Source organism: Tamandua tetradactyla, chromosome 8 (genome assembly GCF_023851605.1).
Source record: "Tamandua tetradactyla isolate mTamTet1 chromosome 8, mTamTet1.pri, whole genome shotgun sequence".
Classification (NCBI taxonomy): domain Eukaryota; kingdom Metazoa; phylum Chordata; class Mammalia; order Pilosa; family Myrmecophagidae; genus Tamandua; species Tamandua tetradactyla.
Window position 1 is genome coordinate 80,299,578 of NC_135334.1, and position 12,511 is coordinate 80,312,088.

At 39.1% G+C, this 12,511-nt stretch overlaps 2 protein-coding genes across 2 annotated transcripts; both read left to right on the forward strand.

The window, feature by feature from the left end:
* The first annotated feature begins 1,864 nt into the window (after nucleotides 1-1,864).
* On the forward strand, nucleotides 1,865-2,815 carry LOC143645217 (olfactory receptor 2AG2-like). Its single transcript, XM_077114775.1, has one exon. It carries the CDS (start codon nucleotides 1,865-1,867, stop codon nucleotides 2,813-2,815), a length of 951 nt encoding a protein of 316 aa, XP_076970890.1.
* Nucleotides 2,816-11,359: 8,544 nt separating this feature from the next.
* On the forward strand, nucleotides 11,360-12,310 carry LOC143645218 (olfactory receptor 2AG1). The gene has a single exon (XM_077114776.1). The coding sequence runs from the start codon at nucleotides 11,360-11,362 to the stop codon at nucleotides 12,308-12,310; it is 951 nt and encodes a 316-aa protein (XP_076970891.1).
* The last annotated feature ends 201 nt before the right edge of the window (nucleotides 12,311-12,511 follow it).

Here is a 12,511-nt window from a genome sequence, read left to right on the forward strand (position 1 = left end):
GCCACTCTTCTGTTGATGGAGATTTCGGCTGTTTCCATCTCTTTGCAATTGTAAATAACGCTGCTATAAACATTGGTGTGCAAATGTCCGTTTGTGTCTTTGCCCTTAAGTCCTTTGAGTATATTCCCAGCAATGGTATTGCTGGGTCGTATGGCAATTCTATATTCAGCTTTTTGAGGAACCGCCAAACTGCCTTCCACAGTGGTTGCACCATTTGACATTCCCACCAGCAGTGGATAAGTGTGCCTCTTTCTCCGCATCCTCTCCAGCACTTGTCATTTTCTGTTTTGTTGATAATGGCCATTCTGGTGGGTGTGAGATGATATCTCATTGTGGTTTTGATTTGCATTTCTCTAATGGCCAGGGACATTGAGCATCTCTTCATGTGCTTTTTGGCCATGTGTATTTCCTCTTCTGATAGGTGTCTGTTCAAGTCTTTTTCCCATTTTGTAATTGGGTTGGCTGTCTTTTTGTTGTTGAGATGAACAATCTCTTTATAAATTCTGGATACTAGACCTTTATCTGATATATCATTTCCAAATATTGTCTCCCATTGTGTAGGCTGTCTTTCTACTTTCTTGATGAAGTTCTTTGATGCACAAAAGTGTTTAATTTTGAGGAGCTCCCATTTATTTATTTCCTTCTTCAGTGTTCTTGCTTTAGGTTTAAGGTCCATAAAACCGCCTCCAGTTGTAAGATCCATAAGATATCTCCCAACATTTTCCTCTAACTGTTTTATGGTCTTAGACCTAATGTTTAGATCTTTGATCCATTTTGAGTTAACTCTTGTATAGGGTGTGAGAGATGGGTCTTCTTTCATTCTTTTGCATATGGATATCCAGTTCTTTAGGCACCATTTATTGAAGAGACTGTTCTGTCCCAGGTGAGTTGGCTTGACTGCCTTATCAAAGATCAAATGTCCATAGATGAGAGGGTCTATATCTGAGCACTCTATTCAATTCCATTGGTCGATATCTCTATCTTTATGCCAATACCATGCTGTTTTGACCACTGTGGCTTCATAATATGCCTTAAAGTCCGGCATCGCTAGACCTCCAGCTTCGTTTTTTTTCCTCAAGATGTTTTTAGCAATTCGGGGCACCCTGCCCTTCCAGATAAATTTGCTTATTGGTTTTTCTATTTCTGAAAAATAAGTTGTAGGGATTTTGATTGGTATTGCATTGAATCTGTAAATCAATTTAGGTAGGATTGACATCTTAACTATATTTAGTCTTCCAATCCATGAACACGGTATGCCCTTCCATCTATTTAGGTCTTCTGTGATTTCTTTTAACAGTTTTTTGTAGTTTTCTTTATATAGGTTTTTTGTCTCTTTAGTTAAATTTATTCCTAGGTATTTTATTCTTTTAGTTGCAATTGTAAATGGGATTCGTTTCTTGATTTCCCCCTCAGCTTGTTCATTACTAGTGATCAAAGAGCTTTATTTATATAAAAATTTAAAAACTGAATTCAAATTCAAAGTATATTTTAAGCAGAAGCCCAGTTGGATTTTAAACCAATGTGAAGTGTGTTTCTTTACCACAAATAGAGAGATGCTTATATCTATCTACAGAGGTGTTTGCATAGGCTTGTTCTTTTGGAATCTTTACTTAAGGAAATTTCTAAATGACTAGCTATTACTTATGCATTTCCCCCGCCATTAGTTGGTTCTTTAGCATAATTCTGTAAAAATGTTCAGAAATCAGAGAACAAATGTAGCTACCAAGAAATAAAGATATCCTCTAATGGATTCCTATTGGCCACTCCACAGAGACCTCCACAATTCAAAGTAAGAGTGAGCCCAATAGCAAGGCTTTCAGTGAAAGTTCATCTAGTTCTAGCCAACTAAATAAACCAACGCAGAATGGAGCCCTGGAACTCCACCTTGGAAAGTGGCTTCATCCTGATGGGGATTCTGAATGGCAGTGGGGCTCCTGAGCTGCTCTGCTCCACAATCACTGTCCTGTACATGTTGGCCCTGACCAGCAATGGCCTGCTGCTCCTGGTCATCACAATGGATGCTCGGCTCCACGTGCCCATGTACCTCCTGCTCAGGCAGCTCTCACTCATGGATCTCCTCTTCACATCTGTCGTCACTCCCAAGGCTCTTGCGGATTTTCTGAGCAGACAAAACACCATCTCATTTGGAGGCTGTGCCCTTCAGATGTTCCTGGCCCTGACATTGGGTGGCGCAGAGGACCTCCTACTGGCATTCATGGCCTATGACAGGTATGTGGCCATCTGCCATCCTCTGAACTACATGGTCCTCATGAGGCCTAGAGTGTGCTGGCTCATGGTGGCCACATCCTGGATCCTGGCTTCCCTAAGTGCTCTAGGACATACTGTGTATGCTATGCACTATCCTTTCTGCAAAACCAGGGAAATCAGGCACCTGCTCTGTGAGATCCCACCTTTGCTGAAGTTGGCCTGTGCAGACACCTCAAGGTATGAACTTATGGTGTATGTGACAGGAGTGACATTCCTCTTGCTACCCCTTTCTGCCATTGTTGCCTCTTATGTATTGATCCTCTTTGCTGTGCTCCACATGCCCTCAACAGAGGGAAGAAAGAAAGCCCTGGTCACATGCTCTTCCCACTTGATGGTCGTTGGGATGTTCTATGGAGCTGCCACATTCATGTATGTCTTGCCCAGTTCCTTCCACAGTCCCAAACAGGACAACATCATCTCGGTTTTCTACACGATTGTCACACCTGCCCTGAACCCCCTCATCTACAGCCTGAGGAATAAAGAGGTCATGGGGGCTGTTTGGAGGGTTCTGAAAAAATACATATGGACAACGCATGCCACCCATTAAAACAGGTTCACTGCTTGCTTCTCAGCATTCCTTCCCCAAATCAGAAGACTTGTTCCATGAATCATGGAGCCACAGTAATGCTACAATAGTAGGATGAAAGAATTGTAAATGTAATAGGTCAAATGTTATATTCCACCAATCTTTTATATGATACTCTCAGATGATACACATACTTTGTAAAATACCTTTTTATTTCTCCTATGTAGCTGGTAAGCATAGAGTCCATAAGTTGTACTCACTTGGGACATATCAACCTGTCCTTGAAAGCCCATGTTGTGAAAGTAACTAGAAAAAGAAAAAGCATTGAGTCGGTGTTTTGAAATCACTCTGAGGTAAGGCATCCTCCTGACTCGATTACCTACTTGTCATGGTGGAGGATTGAGTCTCAAATTCAACATCATGCAGCAGTGAGAAACAAAGTTTTGGACTCATTAAACTCTCATAGCCTCTTAACATCAGAGCACGACTTGTATGCTTTGAAGTGGATTCTTAGAAAAATAATGGAGAGAAGATGCTCAGAAGATATATTTGACTTTCTGTATATTAGGTAAACAATTGCTTGAGCAATTAGTTGGAAAGAATAGTGGAAATGTGCCAATATCTGTTTTCCAGTCCTGAGGAGCATTCACATTGATGATATAAATAAAGACAAAACCTACATTGAGGTAGTGGAAGAAGCTAAAAGAAAGGGAACCTACCACTTCTACTTGGAAACTTTGACAGTCTTTTTGAAATGGGAAATTTTTACACTGTGTAAAATTAAAAAAAAATAGAGAAATGAATAAAATAGAATGTGAAAGTTCACAGATTTGAAATTACATAAATAATTATAGTGAATGAAATCCGTTGTGCATGTTGCTTGAATGAAAATAAATGTGCCCTTACATATACAGATGTGTTCTGAAGCATTAAAACAATTGCAAGGAGTTCATATTCTTAAGGTGAGTATATGGGTATATCTGTGTCCACATGAAAGAAAAGATAAAATATCTAGTTCATTTTCTAGCTAGCTTAAATATGCTTCATTGTTATCACTTGAGTTATTGGTCTGGGAATATATATAACAAAAACTGGGAACTTAAACCCATTGATTTAAGAAGTTCCAAAATATGCTGGCTCTTGTAGGTGGCATTAGTTTTGAGGATAGTGCTTTGTGAAAAACCAAAATTATTTTTTCCTTTACAGAAATAATTGTAAATTGCTTATTCCACAAAGTTAAGCCAAATTCATGATAAAACAGAAAATTAAATAGAAGCAAAAATCACACACAGTTTTCCATCAATTATTTTATTATACATGTATGTAATTTACTGAATAGTGATGTATGTGTTGATTAAAATCCGGCTCTTTTGTCATTTAGTTTTGGTGAATCCCCTTCTTTATTATGCAGGGGTATTACAGAGATCATAGAGCAGTGATAGGGCCTGAGGCTAGAATGCCTTAATTTGAATTCCTGCTTCCCCTTTTTTTTGTCTGTGTGTCTTTGACATTACATTAAACTTTGTACCTTGGGTTGCTCTACTTAAAAGTGTGATAATAGGATTGATCTCATGTTGTTTGTGAGGATTGAATAGAATAATAAATTTGTGAGAAATATGTAATGTGTCCACATAGTAAAGAAGGGGGCTCACCAAAACTTAAAAGGTTAATTTGAAAATTTTGGTTCCTTGCAATGCTTAGTCTTTTCTTCCAAGAATACAATATCTTATTGCACTACCCTAACACAATCTCTTTCTTACTTTCAAAAATGCCATTTCATGGTGAATGTGTAACCATGTGATTGTACCAAGAGCCAATGATTGTACACTTTGAATGGATTGTATGGTGTGTGAGTAAAACTGTTAAAAAAAGAACCATGTGTTAAGATGCATACAACTTCATTGTATGTAAATTTGGACTTCAATAAAGTTAATTAAAACTTTTACTGCAAGCTTATGACCTTGCTTCATGTAACAATGGAAAAAGAGAAACAGTCTGATAGGAGTTCCTTATCTTCAACTTCCAGATTTACCAGCATATTTGCACATAGCTTTTTGTCTTTTGAAAGAGCCTATCAGAGGCCAAACCCACTACTAGGGCTTCTGATACCTCGCTCTCTTATCACTCAAAGATACAGATTCTAAAAATCCCTCTCTCTACTGGATCATTGCTATATGCTATAAAAATGCTCTAAGATCTGCCATCTTAGAGACCACTTCTCTTAAAACCACATTCTCCCTCCAATTACCTCATTTCTCGGAGCAAATCATCTCAAAAGCTGTCTATACTCAAGATTCTATGTCCTTTTCTACCATTTACAAATCATACTGCTGTCATCAGGTTTTTCCCCCTACCATACCACTCAGTCTCTATTGTCAAAATCAACAATAGTGTTCATACTGAAAACTCAGTATCACTTTTTAATGTTCACTCCATTCGACATGAAACAATTGGCTACTCTCTTTTCTTGAAACACTTTTTTTCTGACTTCCAGGTAACCACATTCACTAGGTTTTCCAGCAACCTCACTGACTCAATCCTCAGTCTACTTCTCATATTGTATTGCCTTATGGCTCCAATGTAAGCCTTTTTTCTTCTCACTCAACATTGTCTGCCTTGGTAGTTCCATTATCTCATGTGTTAAAATTCTATCTGTGTGCATTTTGACACCTGATGATGTGAGGTCTTCCAAAGCCCGAACTCATTTAGCTAACTGCTGGTGTGCCTAGATGACTTGTGAGCATTTCACACTTAGCCCAAAACTGGATGCTTGATCCATCAACCTAAAATCTGAAATTCTATGGCTTTTTCAATTTATGATAAATGGCATGATCATCTTCATACCTATTCAAGCTAAAAGTCTATAATGGAAGGCCGTGAACTATGCCTCCATTACATAAGCCAATGCTTTTTACCTCTTTCTGTCACATTTACTACCACCAATAAAAGGGCTAAGTCTACCAATCAGATTGAACTTTGGGTATAAATTTGTACGCTAAGAATGATACTGACTCTAGATTATTGTCGTGACTTTGCAACTAGTTTTATTTCCAGGTCTATCACTTATTATTTGTGAGATCTTAATAAGGTACTTTAACTCTTTATTCCCCAAATACTCATCTGTAAAAGGATTTAAAAAGCACTTACCTGGTACAGTTGTGAGGATTTAAAGCATTTATATATGTAAAGTGCTTAGAACAGAGACTGTGATGTAGTAAGATCTCAATAAGTGTTTTTTAATGATAATCAATCCTGCTGAAACTCCTAAAGTGAACATTCCAGGCCAGTCATTTGGGCTTTCTAATATCATATTCCAACATGGTTGGTCACAGATTGAATTCACAAGAACCAAACAGAGGCAGAGTTTGAGTGCATGTGAAATATTTATTAGAAATTAGTACCTGTTAAAGGAAGGAAGAAGAAGCAGGAAAGCAGAGAGGAAGAAGGAGAATTGCAATGCACTCTGTACAAAACTTGACCAACCCAGTAGAAAGCTCTGGAGCAAAAATTGCTAATCAGAGTTGTCTTGCATCAGGCTGAGCAGCCTGGATCTTTATATCGTACCTCCAACTAGTTTGATCATGGATACTGGCTGCTCCAGGAGGTCAGATGTTCCAGGCAATGATCTCTGCAGCTGAGACAAACCCTAAAGTTTCTGAGAGCTGGAGGATATCTGTTATCCTCACTCCCAATAGCTGGGCAGCAAGTTTTTCCTTAAAGAAATATCAGGACAGCATATCTTTCTGTCTACTGTGTTACTTGATAGGCTTACCCAATGATTATAAGCTTTTCTAGGAAAATAAATCAATATTTGACTTTGCTATTTGCTGCTAATTAAAGACAGAGACTTCTGATATTACATGGTACTTTATGGTATGGAGTCCAATAGAGCTGTATACAATTTCTCAATATAAAAAATAGAAGTCCCACACGCATCACCATTTATTGCCCTTTGAATTTTCAATTAGTTTTGTGTTTAAGCTGACAACTTCATTCTGATATTTTAAATGTCTCAGTAGTTTTATAAAATTTTTTTTTTTTTTTGCATGGGCAGGCACCAGGAATCGAACGCAGGTCTCCGGCATGGCAGGTAAGAACTCTGCCTGCCGAGCCACCGTGGCCCACCCTCAAGTAATTTTCATATCAGCTTTGCTGCCTTGCAGTTTCCCTCATTAGTATGTTAATAAATACATCATTCTATATTTGTGTTATTATATTTTTTATTTTTTAAAATTGTATTTTGACATGAAGAAGAGGTAATGAAGAAAGATTGGTTTACAACTGATCTGACTGACAGAATGATAGCTATATATTTTATAAAATGGTAAATGTGAACTTCAATATAATTATTTATGATGACCAAGGGGCACAAAAGTGTTTAGAGATCAAGAGGTACGTACGTTCCATTGTAAAGACCACAAATCTTTATAATTCATATATCTCAAAAATTTTAAAACAATTTTGCAAGAGCAATTCCAATATTACTTATTAAACAAGATTCAATGGTGAATGTTCAATTGCAAACCCTAAGTGTGTGTTTTTGTTTTGTTTCCCCGAAATCACTTTCTGTTCTGAATTGTACTTACATGTTTACCTGCATAAATGATTCTGTTCTCTCAAAACTCCTCTTTTTCCTATGAATATTAATTGTGATGATTTCAAATTTAAGGTCTCAGTAATATTTCATTCATTTTGTCCCAGAATTTGAAGAGCTTACATTATTTTACAATGTTAATGAAGTGCATATGAGTAAAATTAAGAATGTAAAATGGTCAGTCTCTGTTAAACCAGTTTGACAGTTTCTTATAAACTTACAGATACACTTACAACACAACCCAGCAATTTCACTCTGAGGTATTGCCCAAGTGAATAGACAACTTATTTTCACTCTAAAACCTGTACATAACTCTTAACAGTGACTTTTTCATAATCAACAAAAACTGGAAGAGTATCCTTCAATGTCCAAAGGATAAAACATCTATAAGCCAATGTACATAGGATGCTGCTCAGCAATAAATGGGAAGAAACTATTAATAGACACAAGGTCATGGATGAATATCAAACATAGTAGGCTAAGCAAAAGAAGCTAGAATCAAAGTACATCATTCCATTTATATGATGTTCTGAAAAAGGCAAAGCAATAGTGACAATAAACAGATCAGTGGTGACAGGCTGAAGTTGGGGAGGGGATGTTTGCGAAGGGTAATGGAGAAATTTGGGGGTTGATGAAACTGTTCTATATCTTCATTTTGGTGGTGGTTATGTTTTTGAAAACTTGCAGAACTATAGCCTAATAAAGGATACAATAATAATTTAAAATAGATGGATACGAGGATTTTAAAATTCCATCTCCACTGCTTTCTTTAAGTATGCCTAAAAAGATTCCACTTTACTCACATCTTGTTATTTTGTCGAGAATTTTAAGTTTATTCTATTAAAAATGAAAATAAATAATATTGCTTTTCAAATAACTTGCCAGCTCTTCTATTTACTCAATTTCTATGCTCACCATTGTTTCCTATAGTGTAAACATTCCATATAGCATCCCTTTTTTTCTTGCTCAAACTATGTTACTGGGGAACTTTGGCACTAAATTCTTTTAATTTTTGCTTCTAATTTGTTCTCATTCTTTATGATAGTATAGCTGTGCATAGAATTCTAGGGATACAGCTCTATTCCCTCAGCACTTTTGAGACTGTTTCTCCCTTGTCCTATTACCGCCACTGCAAAGTTCACTGTCATTGTCTGAGTGGATAATCTGTCTTCTTTTATCTCTTGGGGTCATTTAAGAGATTTCCATTTTCAATGATGTTCTACAGTTTCAGCACCATGGATTTCTTTCTTTCTCTTTTTTTCCCTGCTTGACAGTAGAAAATTGCCCAGTCTGTCTTCAGGCATCACCAAGCTCACTGTCAGGAACACTAACACCATGTCCAACATGCATGTCCACAAGCCGTATTGATTGCCAAAGGCCAATGAAGGGAGAAACTGGTAACCACAGACTCCATAGAGTACAGGCATTTTGAATTGTAAATAGTCCAGGCTAAAAGGATCATACACCAGGGGAGGATGTGTGGAATCAGGATCTCACAGATGTCACAAAACCCACCTTATGATCTGAAGCAGAGGGCTGGCCATGCAAGGGGCCCTTGCTTCCTGCTCGTGTTGCTGTCTATTCAGTAAGCAATTCAGAAATAGGCCATCATTATTTCCCTTGGGGTGGGATAGAAACCTAGGGCTTCAGAGCTCATTTAGTGAGAAGAGCACAGGGAAAGCAGACCAGGGGACATGCTCAAGAGAATTCATTAACATCCTGTTTCCTGGGCCATTATTTCCAGGGGAGGTCCTTTCAGCTGAGAGGATAAGTCCCTTTGAACATAAGGGCAGAAGAGAAGGAGAGGGAGGCAGTCACAGAATAAGGAGACAGCACTGCCTTCCTCAAGACAGGGCCCTGGTTCACTGTTGCCCCTGTTGCAATGAGCATAGATGCTACAGGGTCCCTATTGGGCAGCTCTTCCAACATCTACTTCTCCCAGATGTCTGCTGTTTTTATCTGCCTTCCAAGACCTCAGCAGCAGTAAATAAAAGACTGAGCACCTGGACTCAAGAACTCAGACAACTGCTCCAGGGATAGATGGGTTTCCTCCCACAGAGACTTGAATGTAAAGAGAAGTTTCTCCTATTTCTTTACAGGTGTGAGAACAGAAAAGTCATCTTTGTAAACCATAAGAAGCTGCCCAATGATTGTTTCAGACATTTCTCTGTCTCCACTGCCATCTCCAGAGAAGACTTGCAGAAAAATAGGAGTAGTAGTGGCTGTGACACCTGACCTTTGTCAGACTCCTCAGATGCTTAAATCAACAGGACACTGATGAAAAAGCCACATGTTCCGTCTCCATTTCTACTGGTACATTCTCATCTTTCAACAATCTGTAGGCTGCCTAGGTCAGCTGCAGCTGAACTTCTCACTTCCTCTGGTAAGGACATAGTCTCTCTTTCAGGGAAAATTTGCACCTCTAGTAATGAAGAGTTGAGAAATAGAGTTTGAACCAGACCCCAAGAACTTGTACTACTCTGTCTGCTAGACTTCATAGTGCTTTGGCTCCATACCACATTATTCCTGTACTCCTGGTATTCTGAATATGAAAAGAGAAGTAATTTATATTGGTAAAGTGTCTGTGCTCTGTTTAGCCCAAGCCTGGATTCCTGGTAGAAGTCTCAGTAACTGCTTTTAGATTCTATGGGCTTTGCTGGCCTAATAAGGCATTTTTGCACCTATCTCATGGTGAATGCTTCCCAAAAGATAATATACCCATTGCATGCTCTAATCCTTTTGTCCTGAAAGTCTTGTAGCCCCAGAAGACTTTACTGGAAACCAAAGAGATGCAAAATATATAAGCCATGATCTGGGGAAATGATTTGCAGAAAGATGCTTTACTTCCAAATTATTTACCCATGTAAGCAGAGTTCTCTTTGTCTATCAAGTTCAAATGAAGATTGACGTTGAATCTGTCAATCTCAGGCTCTCTCTCTGTTGCATTCACTATAGGTTTGTGTGCCATACATCAACAGCAGCTTTCCAGAAAGCAGGAACTTTCTTCTCATCTATATCTGTGGCTGTCCCATCCATAGTGGGTGCTTTGGTTCAGCAATGGGGATCTGGAGTCAGAAGCAAAATAGGGTGGGTGGCTGATTACAACATACAATACATGCTCTTTTGTTGTCCATGCCTTTTACCATTTCTCCCACCACAAAATCGCCAAATTTCCTCGCAGAGCCTTCTCTGTTATCGTATACCTAAGTATTCCAAGTCTAAACCTTGTCATCATCTGTTAATCAACACCTACTTTTGCCCTGATCCTAATATATTTAGCTCTCAAAGCAACACCTTCACAAACACACTTTCCCCAACCTTAAACACTTCAGTGTCCCTTCTTTCTTAGGCTCATAGAAATATGGGGCTGGCCAAGAAATGTAACTGGATGGATACACTTTAGCTTTTCTAATGAGAATTTATCCAGTCTTAAATGCTGTGAACCAGTAGGGGCATGAGTCAAAAAGGAAAATTGGATGTGCCTTACTAAATGAAATGTCTGTACCTGTTTTTAAATTCCATATTTAAAATAAGCCTATGTAGAAAACTGCCTGGATACATAAAGCATTCACCAACAATTAGACTTAAACCATACATACAAGTATAATCAAAGGTAGGGTTTCAGTGTACTCATTTAATGTTAAGATAGAGAAGATTTAATCTGCCTGGGAAGATGTATGTTCAAGGGTAACATCCTGAATATTTTTATGTGGTGATTTCTTAATATTTAGCTATTACTACTTATCCCTATTCTTCATTTGGATAAATATTTTATCAAGATACAATAAAGTGTCAGATATCCAGAAATTCAAAAGTAAAGTCAATTTCCATTGAGATTAAGTCTCACCTCATTGGATTTATATTGACTATCTGTCAGAAACTTCTGATGTCACAAAAGTAAGGAGGGCACATCTGAGCAAAAATTCACTGAGGATCCATCTAGTTCTAGATAACTAAAGAAACCTCACAGAATGGAGCCCTGGAACTCCACCTTGGGAAGTGGCTTCATCCTGATGGGGATTCTGAATGGCAGTGGGGCTCCTGAGCTGCTCTGCTCCACAATCACTGTCCTGTACATGTTGGCCCTGACCAGCAATGGCCTGCTGCTCCTGGTCATCACAATGGATGCTCGGCTCCACGTGCCCATGTACCTCCTGCTCAGGCAGCTCTCACTCATGGATCTCCTCTTCACATCTGTCGTCACTCCCAAGGCTCTTGCGGATTTTCTGAGCAGACAAAACACCATCTCATTTGGAGGCTGTGCCCTTCAGATGTTCCTGGCCCTGACATTGGGTGGCGCAGAGGACCTCCTACTGGCATTCATGGCCTATGACAGGTATGTGGCCATCTGCCATCCTCTGAACTACATGGTCCTCATGAGGCCTAGAGTGTGCTGGCTCATGGTGGCCACATCCTGGATCCTGGCTTCCCTAAGTGCTCTAGGATATACCTTGTATACTATGCACTATCCTTTCTGCAAAACCAGGGAAATCAGGCACCTCCTCTGTGAGATCCCACCTTTGCTGAAGTTGGCCTGTGCAGACACCTCAAGATATGAACTCATGGTGTATGTGATGGGTGTGACTTTCCTAATACCTCCTCTCGTTGCTATCCTTGCCTCCTATGCATTGATCCTCTTTGCTGTGCTCCACATGCCCTCAACGGAGGGAAGGAAGAAAGCCCTGGTCACATGCTCTTCCCACCTGATGGTGGTTGGGATGTTCTATGGAGCTGCCACATTCATGTATGTCTTGCCCAGTTCCTTCCACAGTCCCAAACAGGACAACATCATCTCTGTTTTCTACACGATTGTCACCCCTGCCCTAAACCCCCTGATCTACAGTCTGAGGAATAAGGAGGTCATGGGGGCCATGAGGAGGGTTCTGGGAAAATACATGTTGATAACCCACTCCACGCCCTAGCACAGGCTCACTGCTTGCCTCCCCACATTCATTCCCTTCCAAAGTTAGAAGATTCTGGCTAGGAATCAAATACTCATAGTAAAACCACTGGAGTACAGATTATATCTACAATGTTAGAACATTGTAACTGAACTTGATCAAAGTCTTTTAAAAACTTCTCCCCTTGAGGAAATTTTTAGATGTGGGTCATACTCTATTTAA